Source organism: Cyprinodon variegatus, unplaced genomic scaffold, assembly GCF_000732505.1.
Source record: "Cyprinodon variegatus isolate N-32 unplaced genomic scaffold, C_variegatus-1.0 Scaffold119, whole genome shotgun sequence".
Classification (NCBI taxonomy): Eukaryota; Metazoa; Chordata; class Actinopteri; order Cyprinodontiformes; family Cyprinodontidae; genus Cyprinodon; species Cyprinodon variegatus.
In genome coordinates this window covers 837,605-854,462 of record NW_015150572.1, presented here as the reverse complement: position 1 = coordinate 854,462, position 16,858 = coordinate 837,605, and the positions used below count along the sequence as shown (strand labels likewise).

Below are 16,858 nucleotides of genomic sequence, written 5' to 3'. Positions count from 1 at the left end.
GGGGTCGCGCAGGTAGCTCCCTTTCCTTATGAGCCGTCCCCACCAACTTTCAATACAAAGTTACACGCTTGTCTTAGACAACGCCTTAGCAGGTGCACTGAAAAAAGCTTCTAGGGGCTCAGCCACCCTTGTCTCTTAAACCTAGAGACGCCCCTGATTGTATGTCTCTTTCTGTTTTAAATAAAGGCTGTTTTTCTTAGGAAAATGGGTAATAGACCATAAATAAAGCATCCACAACAATTTTGTGGAATTGCAAATAATTCTCAAATGGAAATGTCTGACTCAAGTCCTCAATAGCTGCAACTTGTAAAGATATCCCTTTTACTGTTTATTTTGCAGACTGTTTTGTATTTGTAAAGAGATTATGTTGACTTTTTACAGAAAGGTGTTATCTGTAGACACAACGGTCACAAACATTTGTTTTACACATCATTACTTAAGCTCATTAATCACTGCTTAATAAAAGATGAACAGATAGCCTGGAAACAAATAAAGTCATGTAGACAATTCTTTATTAACCAGTTAGGTTCTTTGTGTATGCAAAGCATGGGTTGTTTCAGTTAAAGGTATAAAGGACGATCTTATATTTCCCAGTGGATCATCTAAATAAGAGGTCCTCGTAATTATCATTCTGGTTATATGTTTACATAAGGCCATCGTACATACTTGTCCCCTTAGCTGTATTTTTTTTTCTGTGCATGCGCACTTTCTGCATATATGTGTGGTGAGCTACGATTTCAGACAGTCATTGAAGCATACCTTTCTCACAGCGGTTATTTGAAAGTGGCCGAGGGTCGTAAGAGAAAAAGTGTCTATGAAGTCTATGAGAAGAAAAAACCTCAGAAGAGGCAGATATATCTCTGAATGCTTTGCGCAGAGAGCTCTCCTTGAAAGCATTATTGGATTTGCTGTCACACCGGCCCACTGTCGCCATAGGCTGCTGCTACCTGAGGGTGGCGACTAATAACAAAGATGGTGCAGGCACCGCGTGTCATGTTGGGGTCTAAGCGTCTAACCCACATGCAGAATCACTCTTCAGACAGGGAAAAGGTTAAATAGTTTATTCACAAAGTTTACAATAATTGTGCACAGGATCTTGGCTCGTCGGACTGGTCACGGGAGGGAAGCCACTAGAGGAGGACAGATCAGTTAGAGTGGATCCAGGAAACTTGCAGTTTGAAGATGACTTGGATTAATACCTGCTCAGAAGAGAATCAGATCAGCAGGGGGGGAACCTTGTGGATCCAGAGGCTAGTCGGCAGGCTGAAGGCTGAGGGCAGGGGCAGAGGCAGAGGCGGAGGCTGAGGCGGAGGGCAGACAAACAGGTTCCAGGCAGTGATTGTTTATCTCCAGGGTTAGACTGAATTCCAGATAAGTCGGGATCTGAGAGGCAGAAGAACACAGGGTCAGACTAGTTCACAGAAAGTCAGAGAAATTATCAGATTAGATGGCTCAGGTTTTGCTGGTACCATTACTGGCAAACACTCTAGCAGGGAAGTGTCAGCCTCCTCCTCCTTAAATCCTCCTCCTCCTTAAGTATGCCTCATGATGAGCAGATGGAAAACAGGTGTGTCGAAGTCAGCTCACGCCCTCAGGAGGAAGATCTCAGGCGCCCTCTGGTGGAGAAAGTTAGACAAGCCTCCAGATCCCGACACTGCGCAGTCACCGACACTGCGCAGTCACCAATGGGGAAGTGATCAGCTGTCCGAATGGGAGTTCACTATAAAATCCCTGGCCTAAGTAGTGATTGATGGGTTTAGGGGTTAGGGCGGACGTTAGGACACAGTAAGCTTGTATGAACTATGAGAACAGCAACTTTTAAACAGAGCGTGCATGAGGAGAAATGGGCTTGTGCACATTCTCTCACACTCATTTTTTTTTTAAAGATTAGAGGGTGTGTCTTTCAAAAACATCCAAAAAATCCTCAGGCTGGAAGACACAAATACTTACACCCTGCTTACTTTTTTCAACTATTCTTTTTAGCCAATTATTTAACATTTTGGTTTTTTGCGATTACTTTTTTAATAATACAGAGTACAATTAAACATCATACCATTTAAATGTTATTGTTTATCTAACTTTATCTATTTATCTATTGATATTATTGTTATTTGGCTGTGGGGGCAAAACCTCTCATTAGATAAAACCTTAAATAGTACACAGAGGTTTTTTGAGATAGTGTTAATAACCTTTCTATATTTTTCGTATAAACGTTTCCTGCATCTGCCTTTTTTAATTTTTTTTTCTTTTTTCCTTTTTGTAGACAACTACTAAACTAAGCAAGATAACTCTAGAGAAGATTATTAGAACAGATATTTTCCTCTTGTTCTACCTGAGAGACAATCCTAAAGTTTACAAAGTGCTACAAAAGCAGCTCTCTGCAATCGGCTGCACAGTACAGCTAGACTTCAAGAAAGAAGAGGCAGTAGTAAGGGGGGATATAGAGAAGTTGCTTCGAGGAGCTTTTGACGGTGCAGCAGAACACTGGGAACTCCAAGTGGATAAGATCTTCATTAATCTCATTGAGAGCTACAGGATCCATCATGTGCTTGAGCAGAACTATGTCAAAAAGGTTCTGCAGGATCCCTTCTTTGTCACCGATGATGTAAAGGTTTACTCAGAGAGTGGTTATGCTGTGATGGTTGGGGAAGCTAAGGTGGTAAAGGAGAAAATTGCAGTTCTAGAGAAAAGCACACCAGTACGTAAGGAGCAGCGAGTTGTGGAGAAGCATTTCAAACTTATTGAAGAGGATTTCAACAGAGAGATGAGTACATTTCACCCAGAGGTAATAATCCTCAGACGTGCTAACATGGTCATTTTAGAAGGGCCGGAAGAGAAAGTACAATCTGGATCAACTAAACTTTATGAACTGATAATGAAGATCCAAGAAAAGAAGGTGAATCTTCCTGCAGATTTAATTGCCTTTATGGCAATCAGCAATGCCATCACCAAGTACCAAACTCAGTTTCAACAAAGTCTCAGAAGTCCAGTTTACTTTGAGGTGGGATCAGAGCTGCTTCTTTCTAGTTTGTCTTCAGATGCTCTAAATGAAGCTGAGACAACACTGCTGAGAGATTTAAATGTATCAAGTGTGAATCTTCAGGGTGCTGTAGCCAAGCCTCCAGATCTAGACCAACTAAAAGAAATCCTTATCAAAGCAAAGAATGAAGCAAACCGTGGTGAGCATAGAGTGGAAGTTAGCTTTGTCCCTGGATACAGTGGTACTCCATCAGTTAAAGTACAGCTGGTGGGCTACACTGAACAAGTGAACAAGCTTAAAGAGCTTCTCCATGACTATCAGGCGAATCAAGTGTCAGTTCAAGATGTCCTCAGCTTGCAGCGTCCTGAACTAGTTGATTGCTTTGATAAAATCTTACGAATACTTGGCATAAAGTCAAATGATGTCACACTCTCAGCCACCCATTTTCCAAACCCATGTGTACTGTTGTCTGGTCCTCGTTTTCGGGTTCAGGAAACCAAGCAAGCTCTGGCCAGCATAACATTTGACACATTAGTCCTGGATGGTCCTGGAGCTCTGCGATACTTCCAAGGAGAAGAGAAAGAAAGCAAGGAGCTGGTTGAAAGTTCATGTCAGGTGATTATTTGGGAACAAGGAGATAGCTCAACAGTCGTGCCAGCCAGACAACTAAGCCTCAGCAGCATCAGCAGTATCCCACAAAGACCCAACACGGTGGAACCTAATGCGTACAGTGATATCAATCTAGAAATCAAGATCTGCAGTTTAGAAGATGAGCAGGTTTGTTCTTTTTCAGTTCATTCTCATATTTTTCAGCAAGGCTATTGTCAGTTTTCTATTGACTATCTTTAAATGTTTCCACAGGTGAATGTTTTGGTCGTCCCCACATATAATAAAAACCTGTCTTCAACAAATATTGGGAAATCTTTGCTAAAGAAAGGTGGAGACACAGTCAAATCAAAGTTTGACATATTGGTATTTTTATCTGGCCTTGCCCCCGGCGATGTTCTCAAGGTTGATGCCAGCGCATCTCTGGGGTGCTCCAAAATATTCTGCATCGAGTGCCAATCTTGGGACAGAGCTGGAGGAATGAGTGAGAAGGTAAAATGATAAGTCAAGATTTATATTCTGTTATGGGAAATAAACAACTGTGCAGTTATTTCATAGCTTTTAAGAACATACAGAAAAGTTATAATTTAAATACCCAGCAAAATGTGTCATACCGATTTGTTGATTGAAAATCAAGGTTGGGTTATTTGCCATTTGTTTTAAAGGAGCACTAAATAATAATGCCATCTAATGTTTGAAAGTAGAACAAGAGACAAACAGGCTCTCATCCTTTTCCAAACCTTAAATACCAAATCCTGTACTGTGTTTTGGCAACACTTGGATTGTCTTAGGAACCGGGGAATAAACAAAGGCTACAAACAGCACCAACGTAGTTCCTCCCCTTACCTTTAGTTCTGAAAGGAGAAAAAATTGACTAAGACATTGCCTATTGTGTCTCACAGATTGTTTATTGGGAATGTTACATCCATTCTAGGCAATTGACAAAGATGTATTTTAAATTGTCTTACTTAATGCTCCTTTAAAGGGATAGTTCGGTATTTTTGACATGAATCTGTATGGCATCCCCATCACCAGTGTCATGCAATCACACTGACTTACCCCTGGCAGCGTCCTGTGAGCAGAGTTCTCGTCCAGTTTTGGTCAAGCCGAAAGTAGTCTGGCAGGTTTGCTAGACCCAGCGAAATAAAACGTTTCTCTTCCCAAAACATTATGTGTTCAAAAGAGTGATATTTTTGCATCCCAAAAACATTGTAGTGGAAAAAGTCACACGTCGTTATCACTTGGTCCTATTTTCTCTCTGTTCGTATCAGTGCGCGCGACACCATGACCTGACAGCTAGGGCCTACCTGTTTGATTCGCGATTGTTTACTACTGGGGAAGATGTCTGACTACGAGAGCGACGAGGAAAACATCGACTTCCACTTAGAGCCAAAGGGATATCTTTATGAACCCGAGTACACTGACGATGAACTTCGACAAATGGAGTTAGATCGGGCAGAAAGAGAGAGGGTGGACAGAGAAGTGATGGAAGCTGAAGCCGGAGCCGCAGGAGCCAAAGCTGGAGCTGCGATATCCAGGGTGGCCGACAAATCATGGTGCACTTGTTTCAAGTGCGAATTAATGCAGACAGAGGTGGATGCTACTGTTGCCACGAGTGGGATTTAGTAATGCCCGAGATACAGAACCTTTCCATTGATGAGGATGTCGGAGTTGCAGCAGCTGCTGTCTGCATCACAAACAACAGCGACTTGAGCTGGAAAAGTTGAGCTCGCTGTCAGAATGACGGCGCGCACTGATACGAACAGAGAGAAAATAGGACCAAGTGATAACGACGTGTGACTTTTTCCACTACAATGTTTTTGGGATGCAAAAATATCACTCTTTTGAACACATAATGTTTTGGGAAGAGAAACGTTTTATTTCGCTGGGTCTAGCAAACCTGCCGGACTACTTTCGGCTTGACCAAAGCTGGACGAGAACTCTGCTCACAGGATGCTGCCAGGGGTAAGTCAGAGTGATTGCATGACACTGGTGATGGGGATGCCATACAGATTCATGTCAAAAATCCCAAACTATCCCTTTAAGTTTAAAGACTGCAACGTTCATTAGAAGGAATAAAGCATATATAAACCAAGTTTACTGCTCATATTCTTTTTTCATTTGCAGACAGTTTGTGGCATGCATTACAATAATACCCGGTAATATCAAAGTATATAAACACTAAATTCACTATGGACTTCCCCCTCTAGGCTAGAAGACTTTGATTATCTCTATGTCTTATTCATGTGTGATGGTTACATAAAGAAGGAGATGGACGGACTTGTTGGGGCCTAGAAGAACACATGAACCTGGGTACAAGCAGACAAAATTAGCTTTTCATTCTGTCCTCAAGCCTCCTCATTAAAGACAGGTTGATAGTTACCAGGTGTTTGCTTGATCACTAATTTTCCATTCTATAAGACATTAAACTGGTTTAGGTACAGTATCTAATCATGATCCCTCCCAAACCCCCCCCCCCCTTTTTTTTTAAATTAAAATTAGAGGAAATATCCAAGGGTAATGATATATCAGCTGGATGAAATTCTTTAAACATGAAGGGAAATGCTTTATATTTGTCTTGCAGCTTCTTGCAAAGGGGTTAAAAAGATGCTTGGAGCTCTGTGCAGAAAACGGCTTCAGTTCAGTAGCCATACCGGTTATCGGACCAGGTTTACTTCTAAAATACCCCTTGAGTGAAGCAGTTCAAGTTCTGACAGAAAGCATTCGGCAGTTTGCATTGTCTGGACATTGCAAAAATGTCAACAGCATCCACATCGTTATTAAACCTGGTTATCGTGACTCAGAGAAGGTACGTCTTAAAGGAAAGCTATGGAATTCACACCCATGTTGCCCAGTACTGATTGTTGATTATTTTCTTTACAGAACTACCATGAAGTGTGCAAACATCTCAACTTAATTATGAACCAGGGAGGCCGAGGTAAACCAGACTTTATTGACATCTCATATACTTTTTGGTCAGTCTTCCAACTGCATATGATGGCTTCCTTCTTTTAGCACTCTTCAGGTCTCTCACCAGTGACCTTGATGATATCAACATTATTTTAAAAGGCGGAACAAAACTTCAGTTAGTGTTTGGCGATATCACAAATGAGACAACTGATGCTGTAGTGAACACCACCAACTTCAATGATTTTCTCAATGGTAGGTGACAACTGCAGAGATTTAGCCTGTGAAGCAGAGATGGGGGATCTGCAGTCAAAAGTTACTCTCTATGTCATATATTTGTTCTGCCCAGCCACTGAGCCAGGTGAATCCAACCTGCTAAGTTTAAACCAGGTTAAACCAGAATGGACAGAACAAACATATGACATAGAGAGGACTTGTTGACCCCAGAACCTCCATCTCTGCTTATGAATGTCAAAGTCCTAGTAAAGAAGTACACTGCAATTATAAAATTGTTTATTGCCGTTCATAAACACAGATTACATATCAGAACTTCAGATGAAAAAAAAGATCCATGCACACACAAAGTCATAGCAGAAACAACGGTTTCAAAAGAACAACACAAAATACAGTATAGGCCTTCTGGATTTTAATTAGTTTTAAGGAGGCATAGCTTTTGGTTGGTGTCAGTCAAAGTGTGTCAACTGTGTTCTATACTAATAATTAATAAACAAACCATATTTTATCTGCTTTAATTGGCTTTACTTTTTGTCAAATACTACAATGCTAAAACACGGCAGATAACGAATAATATCAATTTAAGTTCTGTAAGCTGTTTGTTAAAAATGGCTTAATTTTCACCCTTTTCTGAACATTAGCTAAATGTTCATGTGATTGGAAGTCTGCAGAGACAAAATGTTGATGTGCATAGTGTAATTTTTTTTACAGAGGGTGTTTGCAAAGATATTCTAACAGTAGCTGGAGCAGATGTGGAAGCTAAGCTAAAAAGAGGTGAGAGAGAAGAATCGCTCACGTATGAAAGTAAAAAGTACAGAGCTATTTTAAATGACAAAAATTTCCTGTCCCTAATCTGTACAGCAACATTGAACCGAGGAGAGATTTTTGTGACACAGCCTGGAAAGTTCCCCTGTAAAAATCTTTTACATGTATGGGGAAAAAAAGATGCTAGTCTGGTTGAAGAACTTGCATGTAGCATTATTGAGTACTGTGAAAAACTTGGGTTTGCATCTGTAGCAATTCCTGCTATCTGTGCCGGTAAGTATGTTTTGTGGCCAAAGTTGTTGTTAGAGAACAAACCCTAATACATGCTGCTATGTTTGGTTAAATTTTGATTGAACTGTTCTGCAGGAGCGGCTGGGCTGGACCCTGCTGTCGTTGCTGGTGCAATCCTACGAGGAATTAACACTGCCACATCCTCTGGTCCTGGCTGCACCCTTACAGCTATTCGTATTGTCCTTATTAAGACCAACATCTTCTTGGCTTTTAAAGAAGAAGCAACACAGATGTTCCCCATTTTTAAAAGAAAAGGTGACAGAATTTGTTTAAAAATATCTTTCTTTTAGAGTGTTTTTTAAGAATTTCTTATGATGTCGAAGAGATTCTAGTCGAGACTTTTCACAAATACCTTTCACTTATTTTCCAGAATCACAAGTACAGTTGCCTCAGGTACAGTCATGGGCACCTTCACCTCTGATAGCAGACCAAAGCATCCTTGATATCAGTACTGCGAGCCAGCAGTCTGTCTTCCTGTTCCTTGGTCAAAGCAAAGATGATGTTGATAAAGCTAAGGAGAAATTGAAAAATCAGTATAAGCTTCAATGCTCAAATCATATCTTTAAAAAAGAGCAGCTTAAGAGTCTCACAGAAGATGATATTGTAGATGTACAGCAACTGGTGGAGTCAGAGGGTCTGTACATGACAAAGGATCTGTCCGGAAACTTGACAATGAATGGTATGAAAGATGGGGTCAACAAAGCAATTGTTTTGTTTAATTCATTACTGCATGATAACCTCAGGAGAGAGGTGAGGGAGAAAGATGAGGATGACTTGCATATTCGTGTGATGTGGTGTATCCTGGGGCAAAATGGAAACTGGGAGAGACTCCCCAAGACAGCCAATTACAACCTGGAAAAGAAGGATGTTGCTGAAGGAATTGCTGATGTACAAGGAGTCACATGGCAAGTGGATCTGCTTCATTTAAAAGCCCTAACTCCAGGAAAGACAACATTTCTCAAGCGTCTTGAAAATCTGAAAGGTGAGAAGGCAGATTTTCAAAGCTTTTTGAATGTATGTAGCCGACGAACCCAGGAACAATCAGCTTTTAGTGAAACTGGGAATGGCTCACTGACCTATGTCTAGCCGGGTCAAACTACTCAGCGAGTGACGCGTGTAAAAATCTCCTTGGCATTAACCGTCATGATGTGGGAACACCAGACCCAGTTCGACCCAGTAGTTTACATGACATCACTAAACACAATCTATGGATGTCAACACACAGTGCCAGTCGTGTCTGATATAACAAGGTGAAACAACACTATTTACATTTGATAAACATGGTGCAGCATGGGTAAGAGAGATTCGGACAGATAAAAGAGAAAAACAATAAAGCACATACTTTAATAATCCCAGAGGGAAATTACAGTTTCAGTACAAACCGTTCGTCACTACGCCCTGGCTTCCTTACATGAGTCAAATGCTGATTATTAGACCTAAACCCATCTTTCAAAAACTTTTTATAATCTGCTAATTTCAAAAGGTAAAGAGGCTAAAAGGCTTCAATTAGACAAATTGCCCTGGCTTTAGCATTTTGCAGAATCTGTTCTTTTAGCTGTATAACTTCAAAGGCTGTATCCTTTAAGTTTTAATGGAGAGACTGAAAAGGTCTGAAACAAGCCACTGTAAATTGGACAGTCTATTATTCATCAGCTGTTTTCACCCTAACCTCAGCATAACTTCTGACCTAGCAATCCTGACAGAGTGAGGCACAGAGCCTAAACTGTTCTCAATTATATTTTTGTCTGTCTAACCCTTGAGGAGGTCCACCAATTGATGTGGTAAAGACGGGGACACTATTATTTTTTTTTAGATATTCTCCTAACCTCCTGTAAGACATGAAAGACGAATAAACCAATAAATATTCAAAGCTTAATTTCAACCTTAGATTTAACCTTAGAACACTGTATTAAACCAAAATGAACCTATAAAAATGTAGATGGAATGAATTATATCCATGTTTACCTTCCTCTCATTACTGGCAGCGAGTAAGACTTTGAAAACAATAGGCTAGAAGACAGGTGTGCTCTTCAAGTTTGGAAAGCTTATATCAATAATGAAAAATGAAGCCCCTATATTTAGAGACAGCTTTTTCTCTGTGCAACTATTAGATAACTTGGTAGTGTTAGCTTTCCCTTCTTTGTTTTCTACAGTGGCAGAGGTATAAACACCCTGCAAATATATAAAGTACTGCAAACACCAACATTATACTAGAAAACACAAAAAATGACTTATAAAAAAACACATGCAAAAGGGGAGTGTGCAGAGTGTAGCAAAGTGAAAATAAACTGCTAATGCAAAGCCTGCAGCCAGTACACAAATAATACTAACAAACAAAACACAAGCAAAATGTAAACTAGTGCACCTAAGAAAAGCTGCAATCTAGCTCTGGACAACAGAAGTTGTTCTGGGCTGGTTGGATACATTTACTACCCCCAGGTGCCTCTTGTGGTGCGGATCTGCCTGGCTGCTTGCCCTAACCCTGGGTGTGGCCTGTCCCTGCAGGCGGTTCGGTGGAAGCCGGGGCATATCTAGCACATGGACTCAGTTGGCTAGCTTTCTGTGCTTGGCCTAGGGGGGCTGGCTAACCAGATTATTATTGCCTGTCCATAGTGTGTGGGCCTGGGAAGATTGTGATTGGCTGGGGGTGGGTGTGAGGCTAATGGGGAACTATGGTTGGTGCCGTGGAGGTAGGTGTACCTTCTAAGAGGGTGTCTTGGGTGGTGTTTGGGGCTAGACCTGGGCTACACTTGGGTGGCACGCCATTCCAACCTGCTTTTTTAAGAGCTCAAGCTGCTTTGCACCCCTCCTACACTGGGGGGCTTGGGATCTCCTCCTGAGTCTGGGGGCTTGGTTCCCCTAGACCAGGGAGAATAGTGTATGTATGAGGAGTGTAACAATACACACACACACACACACAAACACACACACACACACACACGCACACACACACACACACACACACACACACACACACACACACATACACTCACACACAGGAGCAATATCTGCTCCCGTGTGTCTCAATTGAGTGCTTGTATATGTCTGTATGAGTCTAGGGGTGTGATTGTGTCTTTGTCTACTTGTCAGGGTGAGTGCTTGGCTCCCCTCCCACCTAATGGAACATCCTAGGCCCCAAGCATGAGACTGTCTCCTCTTCCTTCTTAGGCTCCCAGCCACTGAGGGGTGCCTATGCCTGATGGTTCTCTAGGTTGGGATTTGTAAGAGCTTTAATGGGACTTTTACAGAAACGAGTAAAAGAATATACATATAAATAAGTCATTTAGTTTCACACTCCATACCAATTGATGGTATAAATACATCCTCTGACTGAAGATACTCTCTTGATGTTTAAGATTGTTTTTAAGGGGATGCTCACTGTTGTCCGTAATTTTCTTCACTTTATGATTTCTCCAGTGGTTCCAGAGGAGTTCCAGAGCCGGCCTTATTAATTAACTTGTTGAGCCTTTTTCAGTCATTAGCTCTGATACCATTATCCCAGCAGATGATGGCAGAAGAGATCCTCTTTCCAGAACAGACTTATATAAGATATCTAGCCTCTTGTTGTAAACATCATAGGACCTAAGCTTCCTTTGGAAGTACAAACTGCTCTATAAGCCAGACGTGTACAGAGTAAAAAGGAATTGTGAGAGAAATTGTGATAGCTGTGGTGCTCCTGACTACTTAATAAGACAACTCAACCTTCACTGTAGTCTGTTTGTCAGATATTAAGGCGATTGTTGATGCCTCCAGCTGAGTCTTCTGAAGTTTGTCAATATAATATGCTTTTCAGACTTCACTTTTCCTTTGTACTGGGACAACATGGCCAGCGATGAAGCCATGAAGGTGGTACCTCTGCAGCCTAATTCGGAAGAGTACAGAAGGGTGGAGGAAGGATTCAAAAGGACTGCTAATAAAACTGTTATGAAGGTTGGTGGTTTTGATTGATAATTAATATCTACTATTAAAATCTCAGATTCTGTCTGTTGCGTACCTCAAACCGATTCAAATGGTATAGTAAGTTTAATAACCGCGGTTTGTAAGTTTTCTTTCTGGTTTTCCTATTAATAGTGACAAAATTTTATTTAAGTATCAAAAATGTGCCATTTCCTCATTCATTTTTTACACCTGTATATCATGCTCTGGCCCCTTACACCCCTTGGGTAACATATTTTATATATGTATAAAAATATTCTTCAACGATTAAAAGTGCGAATTTCAACATATTAGCAAATACCCATTTTCCTCTTTGCATTTAAAAGTTTTAAGGTTGACAAGATTTTTTTTTAATTATATTTCTAAAATGCAATGTTTTTCATGACCCTTCAGAATTTCCAGGACGTTCTGACCATTTTTAGTTGTTGTTATTCACAGCTATCCTTTTAGAAAAAGTTCATAGATATTTTTAAATGTTGATAATTTGACTTGTCAAATGTTTGTACGATTAGTTTCTATTAGTTCATTTGTTAAAATAATTACGATTCAGCAACAGTAATACTAAAAGTTTATGACATCCCATATTGGAATATAAAATAGTATAGATCGGAGCACATCTGCTCTAACTTTGATCAAAGTTAACCTCTGAACATCTACCTCATTTTGGGTAATCCTCTCCTATTTTGCATACCCAAATGGAAAAGCAAATAACTGAGGGACTGTTTGCCCAAATTACATGTCTAATACATTATTTGAAAGCTAACACCCTCTAGTTTCCTGATATATGCATTAAAATTGGGTGACTAGAACACAGACCAACCTGCATCAGTTCAAACATGATTCAAAGTGTGTTTTTTTATTCTCTGAAATGATAGGTCTTTTTTCAACAGCAGTAATAAAGATATTCTTGAGGAAAGGCAGGTTTTACTGTATTATATTGGTTCTACACCATGTCAACCACAAAGGCAGAAAACTTCAAACCTCTAGCTATAACAGTTCCAGAGCTGTGAGGTATGGAACTTTTGGTGTCAGCTTGGAGCTACACGCAATGGTTTCCACCTGCTGGTAAAAATTTTACCGATGGGATTTTATGCATTCTGAGTTATTACCCCCACTTAAGGTCCACCGGAGGTTAAAAGACATGTGTACTTTAACTTCCCATGACACCACACAGTGCCTAACATATAAAAAGGGCTGTCTGGCAGGTCATATTTATTTTCCAGACAAATGGTAAGTCATAGATTGCATATTAAAAAGCTCTAAAAACCTGATAATGAAAAACAACCTGGTAGAAAAATATTTCTCAACACCTATTTTCTCATTCTTGGCTAATTTACCAAAGAGTTTCTTTTTAAATTTGTCTTGGACTGAAACTGCAGTTAGGAAACACCAAACATTAGACTTAAATAACTACTGTCTGAGATGTGATATTTATAGACAGTTATTCTCACATTTAGTTACGACTAAATGTCAGCCAATATCATATCTAAGCTGCAGAATGCAACTATAACAGGTGACACGTTAAATGATTTGCACTTGAGTTAATGGTCAGAGAAGCTTGTGGATCATGGCTAGTAGTTTAACTGCTCATTATAATAACAACCATTAGACGTATGTTCTGGTGAAGTCCACATTAAATGGCAGGCTGGTTTTGCATTAAATAAACTTAACCTACCTTAAGCAACCTCTGCTGCAACAAGTAATTATGTTTTAATTCATAACGTACCAGGGACCGTGTTTAGGGTTAACTCTCATTGTTGGAACATGCTTTTAAAAAAATACATATATCACCTGATTCAGTGAGGCAGAGATTCTCCTAAATCATGGTATCCTGCACAAAAAATATAGTGTTAAACTGTCATTCAGAAAACAATAGGCAAGTTAATGTGATTTAGAGATCGAATAGATTAAAAGATTACATTTAAAACATAATGGCATGGTTTATGCCATTAGATGATACACAAAGACAAGTGGTGAATTATTTGAATTCCTACTGTGCAGTCACAGATTGTTTATTCATTATTAGTATTGAAATTCGACTGGAAGTGTGTAAGAAACTGACTATATTTTAAAGGTTTTTATGCATCTTCAAAAGAGGTTCCAGTTATTTTAAAGGAGGATTTAAAAGTTTTTTTCTGTTTATCCTGGTAGATTGAGCGTCTACAGAACATTCATCTACGTCGTGCTTACGAGGTACAAAAGAAACAGATATCGCAGAAGAACAAACATGAGGGGGGTGCAAATGAGAAGTTTCTGTATCATGGGACGACGCAGGACAACTGTAACTCTATCATGACAACTGGCTTCAACAGGCGCTTCTCCGGGCAAAATGGTAAAAACTTTTTCATATGCAAGATTTGAGGAATTAAATGGCAGATATGGAAACGGAAAACAGCAAAGAAATGCTAAGAAAAAGAGGAAATCTATTCAGCAGTAAAGTTTGATATAGTGTTTTTAATACTTATTTACTTCAAACTCACAGCAACATCATATGGAAAGGGAACCTACTTTGCTGTAGATGCCAGCTACTCCTGCAACCCCACCTACTCCAGGCCAGCTGCTGATGGTTCTCAGCTAATGTTTGTGGTCAGAGTCCTGACAGGGGTCTACACTCTAGGCCATAAACGAATGAGGGTGCCTCCACCTCGTGACGAACAGCAACCCCAGTTCCGTTATGATAGTGTGGTGGATAGAATGGACAGACCCAACATGTTTGTTGTGTTTCACGATAATCAAGCTTACCCTGACTACCTCATCACCTTCAAGCCGGCTTGGACTCCTTATCTGTGATACCGGGCATTTGTCCGGTGGGCAGGCCCTAATTTCAGTGTGCAAGGACCAGCCCTTCTTAAATCATACCAGCCCCAACTCTTACTCTGTGGCCGAAGCACCTACCTGTGACAGTAAATAACTGTAGGAGCTTAAGAAGCATTACAAATTTAGCTGCCTAAATGATGCATGCAGTATATATAGTCCTTCCTTTTCATGCATATTCTTGCAATGGTTGGCATATGGTCTAATTCTCTATTTCTTCAAACTGTAAAATCCTTACAACAAACTAAATTATAATAAAACTAAAATGCTTTCTTTAAACCAAACTACGATTTTCCTATTATATTTGGTGAATTTATGTTAGAATATTTTGCAGAAATATGTTGCGGTGCACGATGGGCTAAAAAATTGGTAAACATTTTTTTTCTTTAGATTTATGGCCTAAGATATCAATAAACTTTAGTTCAAATTGGGCGAGATTTTGTGTATCCAGGTGGTTTTAAGAAACTTTTTGGGGCTGGAAACGTGAGTCAGTGACATCTGTCAACCATGCTGATGTGGTGGGTGGCACTGGTCCATGGGAATACGGATGCTGCAGATGTTGCTTTGGTTATATTTTTATTTCATTGGACACCAGTCCGAGCCTATCAAGCAAACCAGAAGAGAATCTTCTCAAAGTTTGTATTATTTCTGAAGCACTTTTAATGTTGTACAGTAGCCTATGATGTTTTATAAAGCTGTTTATTCCCAGACATCTAATACTGTCTGTTATATCTGAACTCAAGTCATATAAAAGGATGTTATGGTGCAAATTAGCCTTAGAATTTTGATCTTTTTTCTCATTTTTATACCTGGCCATTTCTGTTGACCATCTGGAATTTCTGATCTAACTAAAAAAATAAAACCTATTTTTTCACAACAGAACATGTTGGGTATTTTTGTGATGATCTGTTACTGTCTATAAAAGCCCTCTGCAACTTGACCTGATAGATTAAAATAAACAACAAAACATGAAAGCTTAACATCTTATATCAAGAATCATCATAGAACTGATTTAGCGTTTTCATTTATATTTCTGAATGTGAAACTAGTTTAATAAAGTCAAAAAGTGTTTTATACAGATGCATCTCTAAAAATTTCAATATCGGAAAAGTTTTACATTTTGTGTCCCCCTCTTTAGAAAAGGAAATTTATATAAATCCATAAAAGTTTATAGTCTGAAGTATTTAAAAACTTGTTTGACTAATATTTCTCACAAATAAGAAAACACAAAATAAATGTCTCAGAAAATTTGAAAATAGCACATAAAAAAAGGGATTTTAAGCAGAAATGCCAGGTATCTGTAATTAAGTAGATCTCTCAGTTGGTTAGGGTTCCTTTTTCCAAGAGAGTGGCATTGCCTGGAGGCAATGAGACTGTGGTTCTGCTGAGGTGTAACATAAGCTATGGTTATTTGAGATGGTAACCTTTGGGTTATTTACTTTCTTGGGTTTGGTGTCTCTCAGCCATTCTTGTCAATTCTCCTTAGCTTCTCTATGGAGTTCAGATCGGTCCAATTTGCTTGCCACTCAAACAAAGAAACCATGGTTATCTTATCTTTGAGTTTTCATTGGTTTCAATTTTGGGTTATTCTTGTTGTTTTTGATTGCATTTGAGTTCATTGGTATTTCTTGTTTGCCCTCTGTTGCCCTCTGGTGTCAGTCTGCTTTCCCCTAGCTCCTTTCTAGACTCTTCTGTTCACACCTGCTCTCAATTTGCTGTATAGTCTGGTCTTTGTTTCTCTCTCCCATATATGCGCCTCCTGCTCAGTCACTGTTGCTTGTTTTTTCATAATTTCTTTGCTTCCTTGTTGTTAGTATTCTTGGTTTTCAGTATTTTTGGATTTTGTGGTTTGTTTGTGGATTTTGCTTCTGTTACCCTTTTTGTTATTCAATATACAAGAAACTACTTCATTGTCTGCATTTGGGTCCTCTTCAAACCTCCACCCAACCTGACAGAATGAAATCAGGATTATTGGTAGATTTCCTGGTAGATAGCTGCACTGACTACAGACTACAGAAAACACTGTGAACCAACACAAAAATCTGACATGTTTGTCCAAATCGTCACTGTCTATGGGAACCTCGACCCACTCTCCACAGAAAATATAGATGCACAACCCTGTACCTGCTCCCGAGTGGGAAGGTTTATTAAACGTTTATTAAATGTATGCTCTTGCATGTGTTTCATAAGATCCCATTTGTCCTTGTGCACGCTCTGTTTAAAGGGATAGTTTGGTATTTTTGACATGAATCTGTATGGCATCCCCATCACCAGTGGCATGCAATCACACTGACTTACCCCTGGCAGCGTCCTGTGAGCAGAGTT

The 16,858-nt window shown here is 39.7% G+C and overlaps 2 protein-coding genes across 3 annotated transcripts in view; both read left to right on the top strand.

Moving 5' to 3' along the window:
* The window catches only part of LOC107085261 (poly [ADP-ribose] polymerase 14-like), an 86,227-nt gene that overhangs the window by 24,368 nt on the left and 45,001 nt on the right, over positions 1-16,858 (top strand). Inside the window, exons 8-12 of one of the 2 annotated variants that reach the window (XM_015375499.1) lie at positions 7,859-8,038; positions 8,154-8,765; positions 11,577-11,713; positions 13,871-14,051; positions 14,202-15,383. In XM_015375499.1, the coding sequence (XP_015230985.1) occupies positions 7,859-8,038; positions 8,154-8,765; positions 11,577-11,713; positions 13,871-14,051; positions 14,202-14,509 (1,418 nt within the window). In that variant the 3' untranslated portion in view covers positions 14,510-15,383. Of the gene's footprint in view, positions 1-7,858; positions 8,039-8,153; positions 8,766-11,576; positions 11,714-13,870; positions 14,052-14,201; positions 15,384-16,858 lie in introns of those variants that run through there. The other variant, XM_015375501.1, reaches the window with a different exon arrangement.
* Positions 1-16,858, top strand: part of LOC107085264 — a 59,775-nt gene that overhangs the window by 3,744 nt on the left and 39,173 nt on the right. The window contains exons 3-8 of the mRNA XM_015375505.1: positions 2,264-3,757; positions 3,842-4,078; positions 6,171-6,395; positions 6,470-6,748; positions 7,439-7,501; positions 7,589-7,765. Of these exons, the coding sequence (XP_015230991.1) occupies positions 2,264-3,757; positions 3,842-4,078; positions 6,171-6,395; positions 6,470-6,601 (2,088 nt within the window). The 3' untranslated portion in view covers positions 6,602-6,748; positions 7,439-7,501; positions 7,589-7,765. The remainder of the gene's footprint in view (positions 1-2,263; positions 3,758-3,841; positions 4,079-6,170; positions 6,396-6,469; positions 6,749-7,438; positions 7,502-7,588; positions 7,766-16,858) is intronic.